The 20615-nt window shown below is 40.1% G+C and overlaps 1 protein-coding gene across 9 annotated transcripts in view; it reads left to right on the top strand.

Annotated features, from left to right (window-relative positions):
• LOC136886864 (zinc finger protein OZF) overlaps positions 1–20615 on the top strand; it is a 229277-nt gene that overhangs the window by 129878 nt on the left and 78784 nt on the right. Inside the window, exon 8 of one of the 9 annotated variants that reach the window (XM_068230660.1) lies at positions 11391–11524. The exons of the other annotated variants lie outside the window; for them this stretch is intronic. Coding sequence (XP_068086761.1) covers positions 11391–11524 — 134 coding nt within the window. The remainder of the gene's footprint in view (positions 1–11390; positions 11525–20615) is intronic. 9 annotated transcript variants of the gene reach the window in all.

Here is a 20615-nt window from a genome sequence, read left to right as displayed (position 1 = left end):
AGCAAAAATAAAGTTCTTTTGCATGACCTTTATTATTCTGCGCCTTCTAGACTTAGTTTGATCCGAGTTTCGGTGACAGTTTTTATGTATTTGTACTGCCTGAAGTTGCCACGCGCCATTTTGTCTGCCCCTTTTTCTTTCGTATAAGCGCCTAGAATGTAACTTAATGGTACAGTATGTACATTGACTATTATAGCGAAATTTCCGTACAATTATCCGTTTTAGGTGTAATAATAACTCTGTAAATTTCTCAGCTTTGGTGTCTGTTTGTTTGTCCGAGTTCTTATAAGTTGAAAACTACTGGATATATTTCTACTAAACTTGATATTTAGAATCCACCTGTCCTTAGGTAGGTTATAGAGCCAATATTATATCTGAATACCTAAATTTACTGGGGGTTTATCGAAAACCATGATTTTGCTCTGCCGCAAAATATGCACGTCCAAAATTAGTAGAAATCAATATCTAAAACTTTTTCCCATGTGCATCATTTCGATAGAAAGATTAATAGGGGAGATACATTAACAGATGGTATTTCAGCACAAGTCCCAATGGACTTAACACAAAAGCGGGTCCCTGTAAGTGTATTACTTATAACTTATAACTGCTGAAGATATTTCAACAAAACTTTTTATTTAGCATCCACCTGTCCAATCGTAGGTTTTAAGGTCCATACCATTTCAAATTCCTGGAGTGGACTGGGTGTTTATAGGAAACCAAAACCGTGATTTTATTCTCCCACAATGTATATAAGACCAACCTGACTGAAAATCAACCAACCTTGATGGAAATCCATTTCTAAAACTTTTTTCTCATGTGCATTTTTTTTTGACTGGAGGATTAATAAGAGAGATATCATGAATGGTCGGTTTTGCAGGCTAAGTTCAGCAGACATAGCCCAGAAGGTGTTGTACATGGAGCATATTCCATATGTATCTATATAAATAAAATCGTAATGATCGTCTGTCTGTACATTGACTATTTTGGTGAAATTTTCGTACAGCTATCCGTTTATACGGGTCTGTATATGTTTTGGCTTTAGTTTCCTGAAAGTCCTAATTTTTGCTCCCTCCCTCAAAAGCAATATTGTGGCACAATCTGCCAGACAAGCTAGAAAATTGGAATTTGGCAAAATTATACGTTTTAGCCTGTAACCGACGGAAAACTTCCAAGTTCTTTAAATTTTTCACTTTTTATCCCCATTGAATATCGAAATATGGATTAAGTTTTAATGAAGATGTAGACCTTCGTTTTGAGGTATGGCTAAACGGTAAGTCCTATCACAAAACTGATGGCACAATCTCGGCTCAATTTGGAGTGATCTAAAACTTTGGTCCTATGACTTTTTGTCGTATCTCTATCCGTTATACGTTAGATTTATCTCTATTTCTTGATTGTAAGTAAATTTTGCACCTTTTACACCCATAATTCATACTTTGAATCATTTATAAGAAAGACATTATCAGAAAATTCCACAGGAACTTTGGCCCACCCAGTAGCCGTATGTGAGCCAAATGCTTTGTTTTTAGCTGTCACATAATTATCTGAAAAGTAATGAACTGTGAAACAATCTTACCCAACTTTCACCCTATAACTCAATCTGACCCATGAATAGATGAGATACGAGAAAATATCATATGACCAGCCATTTAGACCGTTAAATACGGCATTTTATGGTACAATACGTTCGTCAATATGACGTACCATATAGCAGCAGTTAATCTGTAAATGAAGGTCTGCAATATTGTAAACGTGCATATACTTTGTATGTCGATCTCTATATATTAACTGATGTCGATTTGTAGCGATCGAGAAAGTGTGTGTCTACTATTGTAATCAGTTCTCCCCACATCGACTTTGACTGGAAGTCGGATTGGTGTCCTCCAACTCTGGTGTAACTGTTATTAGTAAGGAGGACCTACCATTGTGATGAATAATTCCCTTGTTGATTTCACTTGCAGAAGGCAAGGGAGCATGCAGTTTTGTTCAAAACTCCCCTACCCAATTGTGTTTGGCTGTAGGCAAGGGTGCCTACCATTATAAACAAATGTACCCATCTAAAATGTGACTGGCATTAGGCATAGTGGCGTGTTTTTTTAGTGGAAACTCACCATTTCTGTGTGACTGGCAATAAGCTGGCTGGCAGTAAGAAAAGGGGCCTGTCATTATACTGATAACAGCACAACTCAATTTTTACTGGCAGCAGGGAAGTTCCCTGGCATTATAATAAAAACTCCTCAAATGTAATCTGTCTGGAAGTAGGAAAGGGGGCCTATCATTGTAACAAAAACTCCCCAAATCGATTGTGAGCGCGTAATAGACAATGGGGCCTGCCATTATAATGTAAACTTCCCAACTCAATTGTGAATGGCAGTAGGCAAGTGAGCCTGCCGTTATCACATCTCCGCAACTCACACTTTACGTTGGAAACAACATATGGAGACCTTATCATGCTGTTTCTCGGATAACGGCTAAGAGACATGCAATGTAAAACAAAAGCTAAAGGTTTCCACCTATTCAATACTATTTATTGTAACCTGAAAAAGTTACATCTATTTCATGAAACTAGTTTCACCTTACTACAGATCATCATCAGTCAAAATCAAGTTAAGACACGACATAAATTACAGACTTCTTGCACACCAGTAGTGAGAGTTATGACTATTCACACAGCCATTAAGATAAAACCAGAACTTTTACAAACGAAAATCAGTGTTGCAATGATAACTGTCTCCCAATGTTAGCAGCTGAGATTCAGATGCTTGCGTCGAACACGTACAGTCTGCTTGCAAGGTCAAGAACTATGCACGCACCTCCCGTAGTGCAGCTTATGTCTCGGAGAGTAAAAATGCTGCTACAACGGTCTTAGTTTATATAAGAAGTACTGCATAGATGAACTTTCTGTAATGCATATTGTATTATTATTTATAAGTTTCATATTTCGTATTGATTGGATTCAATGTAATAGACAAGAAAAATGTTCCACCGATCAATACATTTATTGCGAATGAATTATTGCACTAGTACCGGTTTCGGCCTAGCTTGGCCATCATCAGCTAGCATACAAATTTACAGTTATTAGACAAATTTACAGTTATTAGACAAAATTACAAAGATGTTACGTTAGAGCATCCGGATGTCTAATGAAAAATGGAAGTAAAATATATTGCAGTATGTTGCGTTAAAATATCTCTGATTAAAAGTGGTGATGGTTATAATAAACTAAAACCTATTGATTGAGCATGGGCATGAGTACATAAACACATTAAAATATATATGCCAAATCATAAGACACTAAAAAATATAGCACATTAAACACATTAAAACATGGTATATTTTAAAAACATCTATTAAAATTTGAGTTCATGTTGCGTTGCATTCATTCTTCAATCCTCTTGTAGTTCTTGTGTTGATTAAGTTGTATTAGGTGATCATCGAGAATGTTCTATGTCTGATATACTTTGTATTGGTATGTTATAAGAACTCTTGTCATTAAAATTTGAAAATTGAGTACTATGCAATTCAACTGTTGATGTAGTCCAGTAAGATTTATATATACAGCGAGATAGAGTTTAATTTTAGAGCAGTTGGTGGTGACACCTCTCTTGTCTATGCACGTTATATGGTTGTTATCTGTAAAGAAAAGCTAATATGAGTATAGCGTATGTATGAAGGAATGCCTGGCTGTATGTGTGAAATGAAGAGAGTACTTACTGTTGTTGCTGTGGAGGTTGTGTACCGATATGTTAGGAGATTTGTTGTGTTCTGCTACGAGTACGTCTGGGGCTCATGTTAGAAAGAATAGAGAAAGGAAACGTGGAAACTGCTTATGAATTGATTAAGAAACAATTTAGAACAGTCACTGGCCGTAGTAACAGCATATTAGGTGAAAATGGGAAACTGTAGTCTGAGAGCAAAGAAGTAGGAGAAAAATGGAAGTGACACATAGAAACATTATATGAAGATCCTACTGACATAAATGACCTTGAAAATGAAGACAACATAACAATTGATCAACTGGGACCCTCTTTAACAAAAGAATATCTTAAGGCTGTGTTCATGTTTGTGGGTTACTGTAGTCACGTCCTAGTTCGTGAACCATGGGCTACAGCTGAGTGGCCTAGTAAGTGGTCCTGAGAGTCGGGATACCAGTTGCTATGGAATGGGAGTGGGCATCTCGGACATATTCTGAGTCCTGGCCCTCCTTGTGCTCAGGCGGCTAGGACTATACAATCCACCAGTGGTCCATAACCCGTTAGAGGAGAGATCCTCACTTGGACTATGTGCAAGTAGGGCAGCATCCTGCTTCATGAATTTACCGAGCTCAGAACACTTTAAGCAAGCCTCGGACCTATGGGAGTAATGGAGTCCCACTCCCATTTGACAGGCGAGGGACTCCTTGGAAACAACTTGGCGAACGAAATGGAATTCGATGGGGAGCTATCAATATTAATGGGGCTTATGGAAGAAAGAAGGTAGAACTGGCTGAGTCAGCAAAGAGGATGCATCTGGATGTGCTAGGAGTAAGTGATATTCGGGTAAGGGCAGATAATGAGGAAGAGATAGGAGATTATAAAGTGTACTTGACGGGTGTTAGAAAGGGAAGGGCAGAGTCTGGGGTGGGGCTCTTTATCAGGAATACCATTGCACGCAACATAGTTTCTGTTAGGCACGTAAATGAGCGAATGATGTCGGTAGATTTGTCAGTGGGAGGAATTAGGACAAGAATTGTGTCCGTGTATTCACCATGTGAGGGTGCAGATGAGGATGACGTTGACAAGTTTTATGAAACATTGAGTGACATCGTGGTCAGGGTCAACAGCAAGGATAGAATAGTGCTAATGGGCGATTTCAATGCGAGAGTTGGGAATAGAACTGAAGGATACGAAAGAGTGATTGGTAAATGTGGGGAAGATATGGAAGCTAATGGGAATGGGAAGCGTTTGCTGGACTTCTGTGCTAGTATGGGTTTAGCTGTTACGAATACATTCTTCAAGCATAAGGCTATTCACCGCTACACATGGGAGGCTAGGGATACCAGATCCATAATGGACTATATCTTAACCGACTTCGAATTCAGGAAATCTGTTAGGAATGTACGAGTTTTCCGGGGATTTTTCGATGATACAGACCACTATCTGATCTGTAGTGAACTAAGTATCTCTAGGCCTAGGGTAGAAAAAGTGAAATCTGTCTGCAAACGAATAAGGGTAGAAAATCTCCAGGACAAGGAAATTAGACAGAAGTACATGGATATGATTCAAAGAGTAGACAGTAAGCAGGTTCAGGATATAGAAAGTGAATGGGTGGCATACAGGGATGCTGTAGTAGAAACAGCAAGGGAATGCCTAGGAACAACTGTGTGTAAAGATGGGAAAAGGCGAACATCTTGGTGGAATGATGAAGTGAGAGCAGCCTGTAAACGTAAAAAGAAGGCTTATCAGAAATGGCTCCAAACAAGGGCCGAGACAGACGGGGATTTCTACGTAGATGAAAGAAACAGAGCGAAACAAATAGTTGTTGAATCCAAAAAGAAGTCATGGGAAGATTTTTGTAATAACCTGGAAAGGCTAGGTCAAGCAGCAGGAAAACCTTTCTGGACAGTAATAAAGAATCTTAGCAAGGGAGGGAAAAAGGAAATGAACAGTGTTTTGAGTAATTCAGGTGAACTCATAACAGATCCCAGGGAATCACTGGAGAGGTGGAGGGAATATTTTGAACATCTCAATGTAAAAGGAAATCATCATGGTAGTGTTGCAAACAGCCAAGCTCATGGGGAGGAGGAAAATGATGTTGGTGAAATTATGCTTGAGGAAGTACAAAGGATAGTAAATGAACTCCATTGTCATAAGGCAGAAGGAATAGATGAAATTAGACCTGAAATGGTGAAGTATAGTGGGAAGGCAGGGATGAAATGGCTTCATAGAGTAGGAAAATTAGCATGGAGTGTTGGTAAGGTACCTTCAGATTGGACAAAAGCAGTAATTGCACCTATCTATAAGCAAGGGAACAGGAAGGATTGCAACAACTATCGAGGTATCTCATTGATTAGTATACCAGGCAAAGTATTCACTGGCATCTTAGAAGGGAGGGTGCGATCAATCGTTGAGAGGAAGTTGGATGAAAACCAGTGTGGTTTCAGACCACAGAGAGGCTGTCAGGATCAGATTTTCAGTATGCGCCAGGTAATTGAAAAATGCTACGAGAGGAACAGGCAGTTGTGTTTATGTTTCGTAGATCTAGAGAAAGCATATGACAGGGTACCGAGGGAAAAGATGTTCGCCATACTGGGGGACTATGGAATTAAAGGTAGATTATCAAAATCAATCAAAGGCATTTATGTTGACAATTGGGCTTCAGTGAGAATTGATGGTAGAATGAGTTCTTGGTTCAGGGTACTTACAGGGGTTAGACAAGGCTGCAATCTTTCACCTTTGCTGTTCGTAGTTTACATGGATCATCTGCTGAAAGGTATAAAATGGCAGGGAGGGATTCAGTTAGGTGGAAATGTAGTAAGCAGTTTGGCCTATGCTGACGACTTCGTCTTAATGGCAGACTGTGCCGAAAGCCTGCAGTCTAATATCTTGGAACTTGAAAATAGGTGCAATGAGTATGGTATGAAAATTAGCCTCTCGAAGACTAAATTGATGTCAGTAGGTAAGAAATTCAACAGAATTGAATGTCAGATTGGTGATACAAAGCTAGAACAGGTTGATAATTTCAAGTATTTAGGTTGTGTGTTCTCCCAGGATGGTAATATAGTAAGTGAGATTGAATCAAGGTGTAGTAAAGCTAATGCAGTGAGCTCGCAGTTGCGATCAGCAGTATTCTGTAAGAAGGAAGTCAGCTCCCAGGCGAAACTATCTTTACATCGGTCTGTTTTCAGACCAACTTTGCTTTACGGGAGCGAAAGCTGGGGGGACTCAGGATATCTTATTCATAAGTTAGAAGTAACAGACATGAAAGTAGCAAGAATGATTGCTGGTACAAACAGGTGGGAACAATGGCAGGATGGTACTCGGAATGAGGAGATAAAGGCTAATTTAGGAATGAACTCGATGGATGAAGCTGTACGCAGAAACCGGCTTCGGTGGTGGGGTCATGTGAGGCGAATGGAGGAGGATAGGTTACCTAGGAGAATAATGGACTCTGTTATGGAGGGTAAGAGAAGTAGAGGGAGACCAAGACGACGATGGTTAGACTAGGTTTCTAACGATTTAAAGATAAGAGGTATAGAACTAAATGAGGCCACAACACTAGTTACAAATCGAGGATTGTGGCGACGTTTAGTAAATTCTCAGAGGCTTGCAGACTGAACGCTGAAAGGCATAACAGTCTATAATGATAATTTATGTATGTATGTATGTATGTATGTATGTAAATATATAAAAATTCGCTGTCCATGGCTTCAGCCTTAATACTGTTGTCAGGATAACTAACAGATGGCCGCTGAGAATCTTCTATGCTCTGTTAGATGTCACCGGGCTGAAGAGTTACATCATACTAACATTCAATACCAGCAGTATAGCACCATGAAGAAGGTACCTGAAAAAGCTAGCATATTTTATGAGCTTTATAATCCACCTCACGCCAAGAGAGCTTCTAGTGATGGCTTGCATACTACATTACATCTCCAGATCCAGAAGGTATTAGGAGAACACCAGCAGCAAGCAGTGCACCAAGAAGAGAGGACGGGAGAAAGGCAGAAATGTGACTTCCGTCCGGAGGAGGGGGGGAAAAAAGGTTCACTGTGATGACTATTCAGCAGCTATCTGCAAAGAATACATCTCAGCCGTGTTGTGCTTCAGATGGAGTGGCAGAGTGCGCAAAGAAGAAAAGGGGCAAGTATGAAAACCAATGTCAGAAGAAAAAGGGCTGAATATTTAGAAATACTAATTCTGTGTTTTTTCTAGTTAACAGTGAGCTATCAGATTGAGACATTGGCTGTTTTATTTGTTGAGTCTGAGAGCTGTATTCTTGTATAATATTACTCTGAATGCAAGTGGTCAATGAAGGCAAGGGAATATCTTTGGGGTAGACATACAATTGGTGGCACTGCTTGGGGATAATGTTTCATTAACATGTGCATTCAACTATTGCCGACATGACAGTTGTTGAATTTTGTATAATAGAATGGCTTTTGAAGAACAAACCAAACCAACCCTGTGGTGCGATAGTACTGACGGGCCTGGGCCTACCAAGCCACCGCTGCTCAGCCAGAAGGCCTGCAGATTATGAGGTTTTGCGTGGTCAACACAACTGATTCCTCTTGGCTGTTATTCCCGGTTTTCTAAATGGTGGTCGCTGTCTCTCTATCAGAAATTTCTAAATTTAATCTCGGGTTGGTCAAATGGATCTTGAACCAGCCATGAGATAGAGACCAGAGTCCCTGAATTACTTTTCAAAACATACTGTACATACATCATTATAGACTGTTGCCGGGCTCGGTGGCTTAGACGGTTAAGGCGTTGGCCTTCTGACCCTGACTTGGCAGCTTCGATCCTGGTTCAGTCCGGTGGTATTTGAAGGTGCTCAAATACGTCAGACTCGTGTCGGTAGATTTACTGGCACGTAAAAGAACTCCTGCGAGACTAAATTCCGGCACCTCGGCATCTCCAAAAACCATAAAATTAGTTAGTGGGACGTAAAGCAAATAGCATTAATTATTATTATTATAGACTGTTATGCCTTTCAGTGTTCAGTCTACAAGCCTCTGTGAATTTACTAACATTACCACTATCCTCTATTTGCAACTAGTGCTGTGGCCTCATTTAGTTCTATACCTCCTATCTTTATTGTTAGAAACTGAGTCTAACCATTGTCGTCTTGGTCTCCCTCTACTCCTCTTACCCTCCATAACAGAGTCCATTATTCTCCTAGGTAACCTATCCTCCTCCATTCGCCTCACATGACCCCACCACTGAAGCCGGTTTATGTGTACAGCTTCATCCATCGAGTTCACTCCTAACTTAGCCATTATCTCCTTATTCCAAGTAACCTGGCATTGTTTCCAACTGTTTGTACCAGCAATCATTTCTGCTGCTTTCATGTCTGTTACTAATAACTTTGAATAAGATATCCTGAGACCACCCACCTTTCACTCCCGTAAGGCAAAGTTGGCCTGAAAACAGACCGATGTAAAGACAGTTTTGTCCGGGAGCTGACTTCCTTCTTACAGAATACTATTGATTGCATCTGCGAGCTCACTGCATTAGCTTTACTGCACCTTGATTCAATCTCACGTACTATACTACCATCCTGGCAGAACACAGATTCTAAATACTTAAAATTAGCTTTGTATCACCAATCTGATATTCATTTCTCTTGGATTTTTTACCTACTGACATCAGTTTAGTCTTTGAAAGGTTAATTTTCATACTATACTCATTGCACCCATTTTCAAGTTCCAAGATATTAGACTGCAGGCTTTCGGCACAATCTGCCGTTGAGACTAAGTCGTTACTGTAGGTACATTTCCACATAACTGAACCCCTCCCTTTCAGCACATGATCAATGTAAACTATGAACAAAACAGATGAATGATTACAACCTGCACCAATAACTCCTTCTACCATCAATTCTCACTGCAGCCCAATTGTCAACATAAATGCCTTTGCTTTTCAAAAGTACATATTTATTAAATTATATAGCAAAAACTGAAAGACGTGTGATAATGTTCCCAAGAGTCTAAATCATACTGTAGCAGCACAGGGGAGAGATGCCAATTTTACATAGTCCAGTGCATCATACTCCTTGCCTTCTTCCAGAGGAGGAGTTGGGAACTTATCCACAATCAGAAACTTGTGTGTCTCAAAGTATGAAATCATTGTATATTGTGCCAGTTACAAGTTCAGTATTACCAGCCACAAGACAATTTAGAATAGTGATGAGACAGAGTAACTGGTGAACTATCATATCATTAGGTAGGTTATTGCTTGAGTCAGAAGAAGATTGCTGACTATTCTGGTTAAGAGAATGTTTATGTATTTTCATACAAGGTCGAAATGTGCCTAAATTAAAAGAAATATGCAGTAATGCTATGCAGTACATTACAAAATTCTGTATTCACATTTCTCTTCAACAAACGTGTTTTGTAAGTACCATATTGAACACAATGCAAAGGTTTTTGGAACTGCCATTTCTATTTTATAGCTTAATTATCAATGTATTGTACTGTAAGTGGTATTTGCTCTGTTAAAATAAACTTTCATTTATTGCTAAGAGTTCTACTGTATATACAGTAAAACCTTGTTAATTTGAAGTTGTTGGGACACAAAAATCGGACCTCAAATTACGTGATTTCGCCAACTTGTAATTCAGAAATGCCAACTCTTGTCGCGTCTCAGAGTACCTATTCTAAGACCCATTAATGCATGTAATCACCTTAATTCACATTTTAAACCTTTCAAATGCTGTGGAAACGCTATTTCAGAAATGTATCCAACAAGGTGCATGTACATTATTCAAATAAATCACTGGCAAACATAACCTAATGCAACGAAATAAAAAACACACGATTCAGAGACAAGGACAAATTGTGCTGGCTTCCCTGTGCAAATGCTTTATTTTTTTGATTACTGTACTGTTTGCATTTTTTAGATGCCTTGTACTTGCAAAGAAAATGCCCGATGCCCTTAAAACGTTGTGGCATATCAAACTATCTTATGATGAGGGGAGGAGGTCTCTTGCTTCCAACGCAGTACAGTGACCCCACCCTTGTACGATTTCCAGGCTGGCACTTCTCTCCTTTAAACCATAAGCCCTTTTGGGCTCGGCATAGAAAAATGCTTTTTTGCCAAGTGTTGGCACCACCATTGTTCGCGGATTCTACATCTCGGCACACTGCGTGCTACATGATATTATGGTGTTTCTTAAAATGCTGAATACAAGAGAATTAAGATTTTACTCAGACTTTGCAAATATGAAGCACACTGTAGACACACCGATGTGAGTGAATGTACGGAGAGCTACCCCTGCACGTACCGGAAGCCGCATTCTCTCATGTTGTGAATAAATTTTGAATTTAAATTACTCTGAGAAAACTTTTTTTTAATGTAAGGTCAGTTTTGAATTACAACTCTGAAATCGAGTAATGGATCCAACATTGTTCTTCGTATTACAAATTATCCGTATTTCAAATTAAACCATTTAAATAACATGCAAAACTGTACCTCATGTTTCCGGGAACGAGAGCTTCTTCGTATTAGGCGGTATTTTGAATTGAGCGATTTCGAATTATCGAGGTTCTACTGTAACATTTCTGAATGTTTTCGCCCATTGAACTTGTATTTCATTTCAGTAGCTGACTTCCCCTTGTTGAATGTAAAGGGTTGCTTTTGTATAATATTTCTTTCTGTATGCAGTGTAATACATCTTTGGGTATTTTCCAGTGCATCATTCTCCATGCCTTCTTCCAGTGGAGGAGTTGGGGAGTTACCCACAATCAGGAACTTGTGTACCTCGAAGGATGAAATCATTACACCGTACGCCTGTTCATGGTGCAATGGCAGGTTCCGAAATAAGTGTCAGTTGAGGACTCACCTTCACTCTTTTCACAACATTATATCTGAAGAAGTGGTTTTCTCTTGCTCCGTTTGCGGTAAGATTTACCTCAAGAGAACAGAATTTATGAAGCACTTTTTAGAGTTCCACCCTCGGATGAACGTATACATGTGTCCCGTGTGTAGGGAGGTTTTCCGCGCTTACTGGGATCTTCATGAACACCTGTCGGTCTACAGTGATAACGATTTTTATTTATGTGCAAAATGCGGTGCGATGTTTCTCACTAGATCGACCCTGGAGCAGCACATGAAGATGGAGGAGGAATATTCTAGTAGGCCTAAGGTATGTGTTATAGAATTATACAAAGATTCTCCACGTAATCAGAACATCAAAACCAACACAATCGAAATAGAATTCTACAAAGATTCTCCACGTAATCAGGACATCAAAACCAACGCAAAAGAAATAGAATTCTACAAAGATTCTCCACATAATCAGGACATCAAAGCCAACACAAAAGAAATAGAATTCTACAAAGATTCTCCACGTAATCAGGACATCAAAGCCAACACAAAAGAAATCCTTACTTGTGATGTATGTGCTAAATCATTTTCACAAAGGATTGCATTTGCTCAACATATATCAAGCCATTCAAACAATGTTCAGCTGGATTGCTCCAGATGTGAACAGAAGTTTGCAACCCAGTCCTCACTGCTCGCTCACTTAAGTGTTCACACATCACGCCGATACATGTGTTCAAAATGCCAAAAGTGTTTTGCCAAGAGGGATGATCTCGAGAGACACAAGAAGACCCATCGGGAGGGTCGTATCTGGACAGTGAGGCGACAGCCACTGTCAGGATTGTGAATATCTTGTGTATTGTATGACAGCCATACACAGTGGAACCTTGATGATCCGTTTCTGGAAACAAACTTTTCCCGTTGCCATTGATGCTTTCACGGCCCGTACTTATATTTTCTTGACACGGCATAAGCCCAAAAGCCTATACAGTAACCTTTTTCCAGTTTATTTGTTCAAAGTATGCATCATATTTAAATAATGTTTAAAAAATGCTGCATTATCTGTTCTTCAAAGAAACGATCTCACGCATCAACTGTCCAGAAATTTTTGTCCCAGCAACGTTAAATCCTCGATTAAATGTTTTTCATTGAACAGTTCTGATGAAATGACAGCTACAACATACCTGTTTATCTCTGCGTTATTGTCTCATGATGGAAAATTGATCGGCGGTGATCTTGCAAGAGGGACCTTCTTCGCGTCGCGTTGCCTGATATTGTTTATTGAAACTAAGTAATACGGCCATGGCAGCTGGAAGGAGACAGAGCTCATTCTGCCAGCTCTACTTGAGGACGGAATGATTTTCATCAAATGTTCATACTTGTAAGAAATCTACAGTCCAGGTGTAGCTGTTTATTTTTGACATTTTTTCCTTTACCATCGTGCTGCCAAGCAGGTTTTGTCACCTCTCAGGCCCCTAGTTGCTGGGTTTTCAGACAGGAATACAGTTGAGTTTCTCTCATCGGTTGGCCGCAGACGCGCTCAGCTTATCTGCCGCCTGTTGACTCGTCACTCCTTGCTGTAATAACAAGGACAGCACCTCGCTCACTTTATCCGTGCATGACATGAGATAACAATTAAAATTTTTAAAATGATTAATTAAGAATTAAGAAAATAAACCATACCTTATAACTGAAGATGTTGGAAATGTTCTCCTGCATCCACACATTTCTGGCATTGTCTTAGGAAACTCCGATTCACACGCTTACTTTAGTCTTCTGTAATTGAGGCTATTTCTTTCCAGATACGTTCCTCCAGTTCATCGAATGTGTGAGGGTCTCTTGCATAGTCCCCCCCCCCCCCTTTTTAAGCACCTCCATCAATAAAAGTCGCAGATAGTTGAATCTGGGGACCGTGAGGGCCCTAAGTCCGAACTAATAACACGGTCTTCAAAATGTTCCTGAATTAAGTTTAAAGTGTCATTAGCTGTATGCGTGGTAGCAGAGTCTTGCTGAAAATATCCATTTTGGCACCCGGAAATTGTGTTACAAATTGCCTAACGACTTCCCTGCACGACTCTGTTTCCACATAATTATCGTACATAAATACCTTTTCCTCTTTCGTGTACACAACTGGAGGCATTATGAGTATTATACCTCGAAGTAACACATCACAACTCCAGAACAGTTGGAGCGACAGATCATCATGTTCTCAAAATGGACCTGAACTGCGAAGTGCGGGCATTCCCGTGCTTTCGCTGCGCTGTGTAATGCGAATTGATGATTTAACGGGAGGCAGATGAGATGGCCGCGACACTCTCTGTTTGCACAAAGGAAGAACATCATTCCATAATCTGTTTTTTGTGGTCTGAGTGTGTACCAGGAGCGGAAGTTCATAGAACAGTCACTCGTCTGTTATTCAGGATCATATCTCGCACTTGTCTGCAGATGGACGCCCGGACCTTTCGTCATCTTTCACTTTATTGTGGCAAAACATTGTCCCCGTAATGTGCTGAAAGTCTTCTATGAATTTCCACTCCTGGTACACCCTCAGACCAAAAAAAATTGGATTACGGAATGCTGTTCTTCCTTGGTGCAAACAGAGTGTGGTGCGGCCATCTTTATGTTGCAACAGCGCAAGCTGTACTGATCTGATAATAATGAAACCTACCGCAAACAACGGTGCCATCTAGTGGCTGGTGAGCACAGAACCCCATAGAGCCAGCCTAAAGACAAGTGGAGGAAAATTGCAGATACTTATTGACTTGACTACGTACTTCATTAGTAGTAGTAGTAGTAGTAGTAGTAGTAGTAGTAGTAGTAGTAGTAGTTTCGGTCAATATCCTCAGCTACATATTAAGGGAACTTAAAAACACATTACACTGAGCTCGATAGTGCAGTCGCTAAAGTGCGGCCAGTATCCAGTATTCAGGAGATAGTAGGTTCGAATCCCACTGTCGGCAGCCCTGAAAATGGTTTTCCGTGGTTTCCCATTTTCACACCAGGTACCTTCATTAAGGCCACGGCGCTTCCTTGTCCCATCGTCGCCATAAGACCTATCTGTGTCGGTGCGACGTTAAGCAACTAGCAAAAAAACACATTACATATAAACAGTGATGCAACAAACAATATCAAGACTACATAGTCTTCTATGGTAAGTCCTAAAATGTAGGGTCAATAAATAAAAACTTCCACTCTGGATAATTGTAAAAGCTTCTTTGAGATTTGCCTATGAATTATGAGAAGAAGAAAAAACGATCTGATTGTCATTTACAAATTGCATCGTCCTTAAAACTTGTTCCAGAAAAGTATTCCACCTTTATGTCTTGAAATTTAAACTAACACACTATTTACAAAATTTTACTGTTGACAGGAAATCGGCAAAAGTAATGCATAGAATCTCTCGTAATTTTGTACAGTGGTAATACTTTGTTGTTAATCAAGGAAGAAAGCCGGTGAGGCCTTATGAAAGGGAGATATCCAAAAGTGTTACTATACGTTGTTTAAAGGTCAGATGGACTGATATGAAATTGAGAAATCAATCGTGTTTGAAGAAAGAAACAGAACTTGCAACAGAAACGGAAAGAAATAGCACTTGTTGATCGGAAAATAAGAAGATCTGAAAAAATCCTAGATATGTATGTTAAAATTTGTACTTACTCTCTCTCGCCCGTGACGACCTTATTGCCATGCCTTGTGTGCAGATTGACTTTTACCCGCTGTGCAATGATTGCTGAGATTCATTTGTATGGGTGGGCGAAATAGGTGGAGTCGTGGAAGGGGAGAGGGGTTAGGGGAGTGTTTACGTTTGCCAACGTGATTAGCAATCACCTTGCGGTATTATCTGAGAATAAAGCAGGGCCTCTCAGGGTGCATGCACTAGTGCATTGCACAGTGCACAGTGCAAATGATGACTTCGCTTGGTTGACCAGAGTGCAGACCCCTTCTCCTTGATTCGGAGCAATAGCGCTGTCTCTCGCTTTCCCCATGCCTGTCTCCCTCTTCCTCACTTGCTTTGTAGCACTCCAAATCCGAGGCGAGTTGAGCCGAGCTTAGCCGAGTCGCCCCGAGAACCCACCCTGGTCCGAGCCAAGTGGGACCGATGCTCTGTGCACAGGAACTCTGCGCTTCAGTTTGCAGACGTGAGATTTTGGGCATTTGAGAGGCCCTGGAATGAAGGGTTTTATCAACTCAAATAAAACGTATGTTTTTCTGTGGGTTCATTCAAATTAAAGTCAGGGTTGAGCTGAATATCTAAAAAAAAAAAAAAAAAAAAAAAAAAAGCAAAATTCTTCCATGATGCTGAATAAGGAGCCTTTTGGCAAGATTTTAATGATTTGATGATCCTGCTCAGTACCACAAAATTGGTGTTTTCTATCGGTCACATGCTGGTCCAAGACAGAATACCTATTGTGTATCACTGCGTTTACATCTTGTAGATAGATTAAGAGTTTGTCTTATATTGTTGATTAGGTGGGAGTTTTAATAAAGTACTTTTTTCTCACAAAACTGGGAAATCAACACAGACAATGAAAATTATAAACTATGCTTCCCATGTTTGTGTCACTGAAAACTTTCAATCTGTTAGTGCGCTGTAAAACCGCAGCAAAGGAAAAAAGTATTTACCAGCTCTACTGGCTTTTACGGGAAGTGTGTTAGTGCTCTTTGTCGCTGAGCTCAAGGTCAGGAATAAACCAATATTTCTTGAGGTCTGGAATTTTTTTGCAATTTGCTTGTGATTAGTGACTGGCAGAATCTAATATAATACACGGAGTATAATTTAAGACTTCGTAAGAGAGTACCGAGGAATAGGAGCACAGGGAGGCGGAGACAATGAGCAGAGTGCCTGCAATGGCTAGCGGACGTAATCGTCTGAAAGAAGCGGCGGGTCTCGACTTAACACGGCCTTTGTCATGGCGGTCAAATTGCATTGAAAAGCAATTCTAATTGTAGTTGGGGTAAGATGCATCCCTAGAAGTATGCCATGAAACACTCCCTCATTTGCTTGGCTTTTATTTTCATTTAAAACATGTGATAACATAGGCTCATTCCAGCCATTTGAGATTCTCTGAAAGAGCTTTAAAAATATTTCTTTGAAGATCGGACGCTGGATATTATTAACCATAAGGGAAACAGGGAATACATACTCGTCTCAATGATTAGATATGATCACACTGCAGACCAGCCTAAGGAAGCTGATACAGATAAGAAGTCGCATTACCAAGGACATTATTATTATTGTTACTGGGATACCGTGGTGTACAGAGGTGAAAGTAGGTGCGGGCATGAATGGGTGGAGAGAGAGGAGATCAAATTTTAATTTAAAACTTTAAAATTTGCGAATGTTATTTCTTTCCTTTTTTTCTTTCCTTTTCAGATTTTAAACTTCAGACAAATGACAATGAACTAGATCAGGTTAGCTCATGAGCTTAAGAAATAATTTTAGAAAAACAATCAGACAACAATGATTTAACAAATGAGCTTGAAGCTCCCAAGTTACAATTTTACAAGAGCACTATTGCTTCCTTCAATAAATCCACATGTAGACTGAGCTCCCAAAATCTGCTACATTCACACAGAGCGTATTTGCTTCACATAATTAAGTAGGAGACTATTCTCCAAAATTTTTAAGTTTCAAGCCTCTCCAAAGCACAACCTACTTTTTACAAAACAAACTGTATTCACTGTGTTATCTGCTCAACATTCAAATTTACATAGGAAATAGAATAATGGTAGTTAACTTTAACAGGGGTAATAAGTAGAGCCCTCCACGGACGCAGATATCCGCAAAGTTACTGTCTTTGTGGATGCAAACTGTATGGCAGTGTGGATAATTTTGCTGATAATATTTATAATATCCGCGGATAACAATTTGTGGATGCGGATAAGAAAGTTTATTAATTTTCACTCGGATATACTATTGCTTTTGCTTGCCGTTAGGTGACCCTTGAGAGTGATACAGGAGAACTGTGATATATGTAAAGAGCCTTGAGACCATAACGCCGTAAATATGACCTAAGCCCAACTGGCTCCTGCCCGCAATTAATGATAGGAAGGAACAAAGGTCAATCCGTCGGTAGTTGTCGCAAGAGGAAACCTCCCATAAACCTGTGACTGTGGGAGTCTGATGCCAGGTGTCACGCCTATTGTATTATATTAACAGATCTATCCGGTTCAATACCTCGGGTGTTATATATTGTAGTTAATGTTTACAATATCCACGGATAACAATTCGCGGATGCGGATATTATTTTGTATATCCGCGCAGGACTCTAGTAATAAGTACCCATTCTACATGGCCCTAGTGAGAAAAGAAAAGGTTAACGTTGGCCGAAAATCAAAATGTAAGGAGGCGAACACTTGCACTCCTTTGAAATTCACCAGAACATAATTAAAATCCCTGCCTGAAGTTACAGAGGCTAGGCCTATGCTCTGGAGGAAAGAAGGTTTTAAGTTTCAAAATTAAGGCTTAGATTAAAGATTACAAAATCATAGTCACCTCAATACCAAGTTGAAGGGAAATAAATGAGGGTACACACTCTGTTTATTCCGTAGTTTTGACTAAGGTCTTAGACCTGGTTTAAAGATTTACAGAATTACATTAAGAAAATAGTTTGAAACCTTCCCCTCGAGTTAGCTATTACCAGATTACAAGATGTCGGCCATTATCTTGAGCTGTAGGACACACTACTGCCGGATTGGAATGATCCAAAGACAACATGGCCCGAAAGGTCGCAGTTTTTATAGCAGAGAGGAAGGTTCCGAAATTCTCTCGGCCAAAGCACTAAACACGCCCACAAATTTGATTGGTTGATTAAATTTCAAAAATTCCTTATTGGCTAACATATTAAGTTTGCGGGAAGTGATAGAAGTGATGATAACCTCAGAACACCAAAAACAATCTACAAACAATTCAGTTTTACCAAGTAATTACTACCACATTTCTCTTGAAAATTAATTGTCCATCCTCTCACCTGAGGGTGCATCTAGGTTGACAGTAGAGACATCTGTCAATAAACGTTCAAACTTCTTCCGAAATGAGCTTCACTGATCATATTATAGATGGCCTTCTAAAAGGCGCTTAGTTTGAAAGTACGGAGTTGTACCTCAGGTACAGTTATTATTATTATTATTATTATTATTATTATTATTATTATTATTATTATTATTATTATCATTAGTGAATTCTCCCGGCATTGGAATACGTTAAGCAAATAACTCAGTCAATTCTTCTGTGGGTTCTTCTTGATTTTCCAGTAGGTTTTCATTCTTTCCGGGCCGGGCTGAGTGGCTCAGATGGTTGAGGCGCTGGCCTTCTGACCCCAACTTGGCAGGTTCAATCCAGGCTGATTTTGATTGATTGCAACTGTCTTGGGTGTGTCTTGCTCCTAAGATTTTCCTAAAGATCTTCCTCTCTTCTTTTTTGGTTTGTTCAAGTTCTTGTTTTCTGTCGAGTGCCAGTGTTTCACTTGCGTAAAACACTGTTACTGTAATTTTAAGACTGTGTTAAAATGCTGAATGCCAATTTTTTGTATGTCCATTATTATTATTATTATTATTATTATTATTATTATTATTATTATTATTATTATTATTATTATTATCATCATCATCATCGTCATCTTTAAAAACAGTTTTTTTGCTACATGTTTACAAGCCGTGTATACAGTATATACAGCAGAAGAAATGGAATATCACAAATAGAATGTCATTTGATTACTTGTTTGGCAAGATTTTTTTTTCCCCCCCTAAAATTTACAGTTAACGTGAGAAATGTTTGTGTTAACTGTTCAGAAGTACCGTTATACTCAAAGATTTGCTGTCAGTTTTACATAAATACTATTTGCAAATTGGCAGCCCTTAACTAATTGGTTCAAGAAAAAAAATTGTAGCTTTCCATTATAGTTAATAATGTTAGCGTTTGTACAATTTTTTTGGTAGGCTATATCTTTCAGATTTCCTTTGACTATGTAATGTACAGTATTTTGTATCAAGAATAATACATAGTATTATTTTCCTTTATGGTGATGTAAAGAACATTTATTATTTAATTATATAATTTTAAATTCTTATATGCACTTAACAACACTTCAGTTTCTATTTTCTCTGCTTGGAAATATTTAAGTTGTACACTGACTGACAGAGCAAATGCAACACCAAGAAGGAGTGGTTCGAAAGGGATGAAAGTTGGGGAGAAAAACAGAGACGGCACGGACGAATAATTGATGTTTATTTCAAACCGATATGCAGGTTACACCATGCACACGGCATCGACTCAGTAGGATGTAGGACCACCGCGAGCGGCGATGCACGCAGAAACACGTCGAGGTACAGTGTCAATAAGAGTGCGGATGGTGTCCTGAGGGATGGTTCTCCATTCTCTGTCAACCATTTGCCACAGTTGGTCGTCCGTACAAGGCTGGGGCAGAGTTTGCAAACGGCGTCCAATGAGATCCCACATGTGTTCGATTGGTGAGAGATCCGGAGAGTACGCTGGCCACGGAAGCATCTGTACACCTGATAGAGCCTATTGGGAGATGCGAACAGTGTGTGGGCGGGCATTATCCTGCTGAAACAGAGCATTGGGCAGCCCCTGAAGGTACGGGAGTGCCATCGGCCGCAGCACATCCTGCACGTAGCGGTGGGCATTTAACGTGCCTTGAATACGCACTAGAGGTGACGTGGAATCATACGCAATAGCGCCCCAAACCATGATGCCGCGTTGTCTAGCGGTAGGGCGCTCCACAGTTACTGCCGGATTTGACCTTTCTCCACGCCGACGCCACACTCGCCTGCGGTGACTATCACTGACAGAACAGAAGCGTGACTCATCGGAGAACACGACGTTCCGCCATTCCCTCATCCAAGTCGCTCTAGCCCGGCACCATGCCAGGCGTGCACGTCTATGCTGTGGAGTCAATGGTAGTCTTCTGAGCGGACGCCGGGAGTGCAGGCCTCCTTCAACCAATCGACGGGAAATTGTTCTGGTCGATATTGGAACAGCCAGGGTGTCTTGCACATGTTGAAGAATGGCGGTTGACGTGGCGTGCGGGGCTGCCACCGCTTGGCGGCGGATGCGCCGATCCTCGCGTGCTG

This window comes from Anabrus simplex, chromosome X (assembly GCF_040414725.1).
Source record: "Anabrus simplex isolate iqAnaSimp1 chromosome X, ASM4041472v1, whole genome shotgun sequence".
In the NCBI taxonomy this organism is placed as follows: domain Eukaryota; kingdom Metazoa; phylum Arthropoda; class Insecta; order Orthoptera; family Tettigoniidae; genus Anabrus; species Anabrus simplex.
Note: the sequence above shows the minus strand (reverse complement) of the source record. Positions and strands in the feature narration are given on the sequence as shown.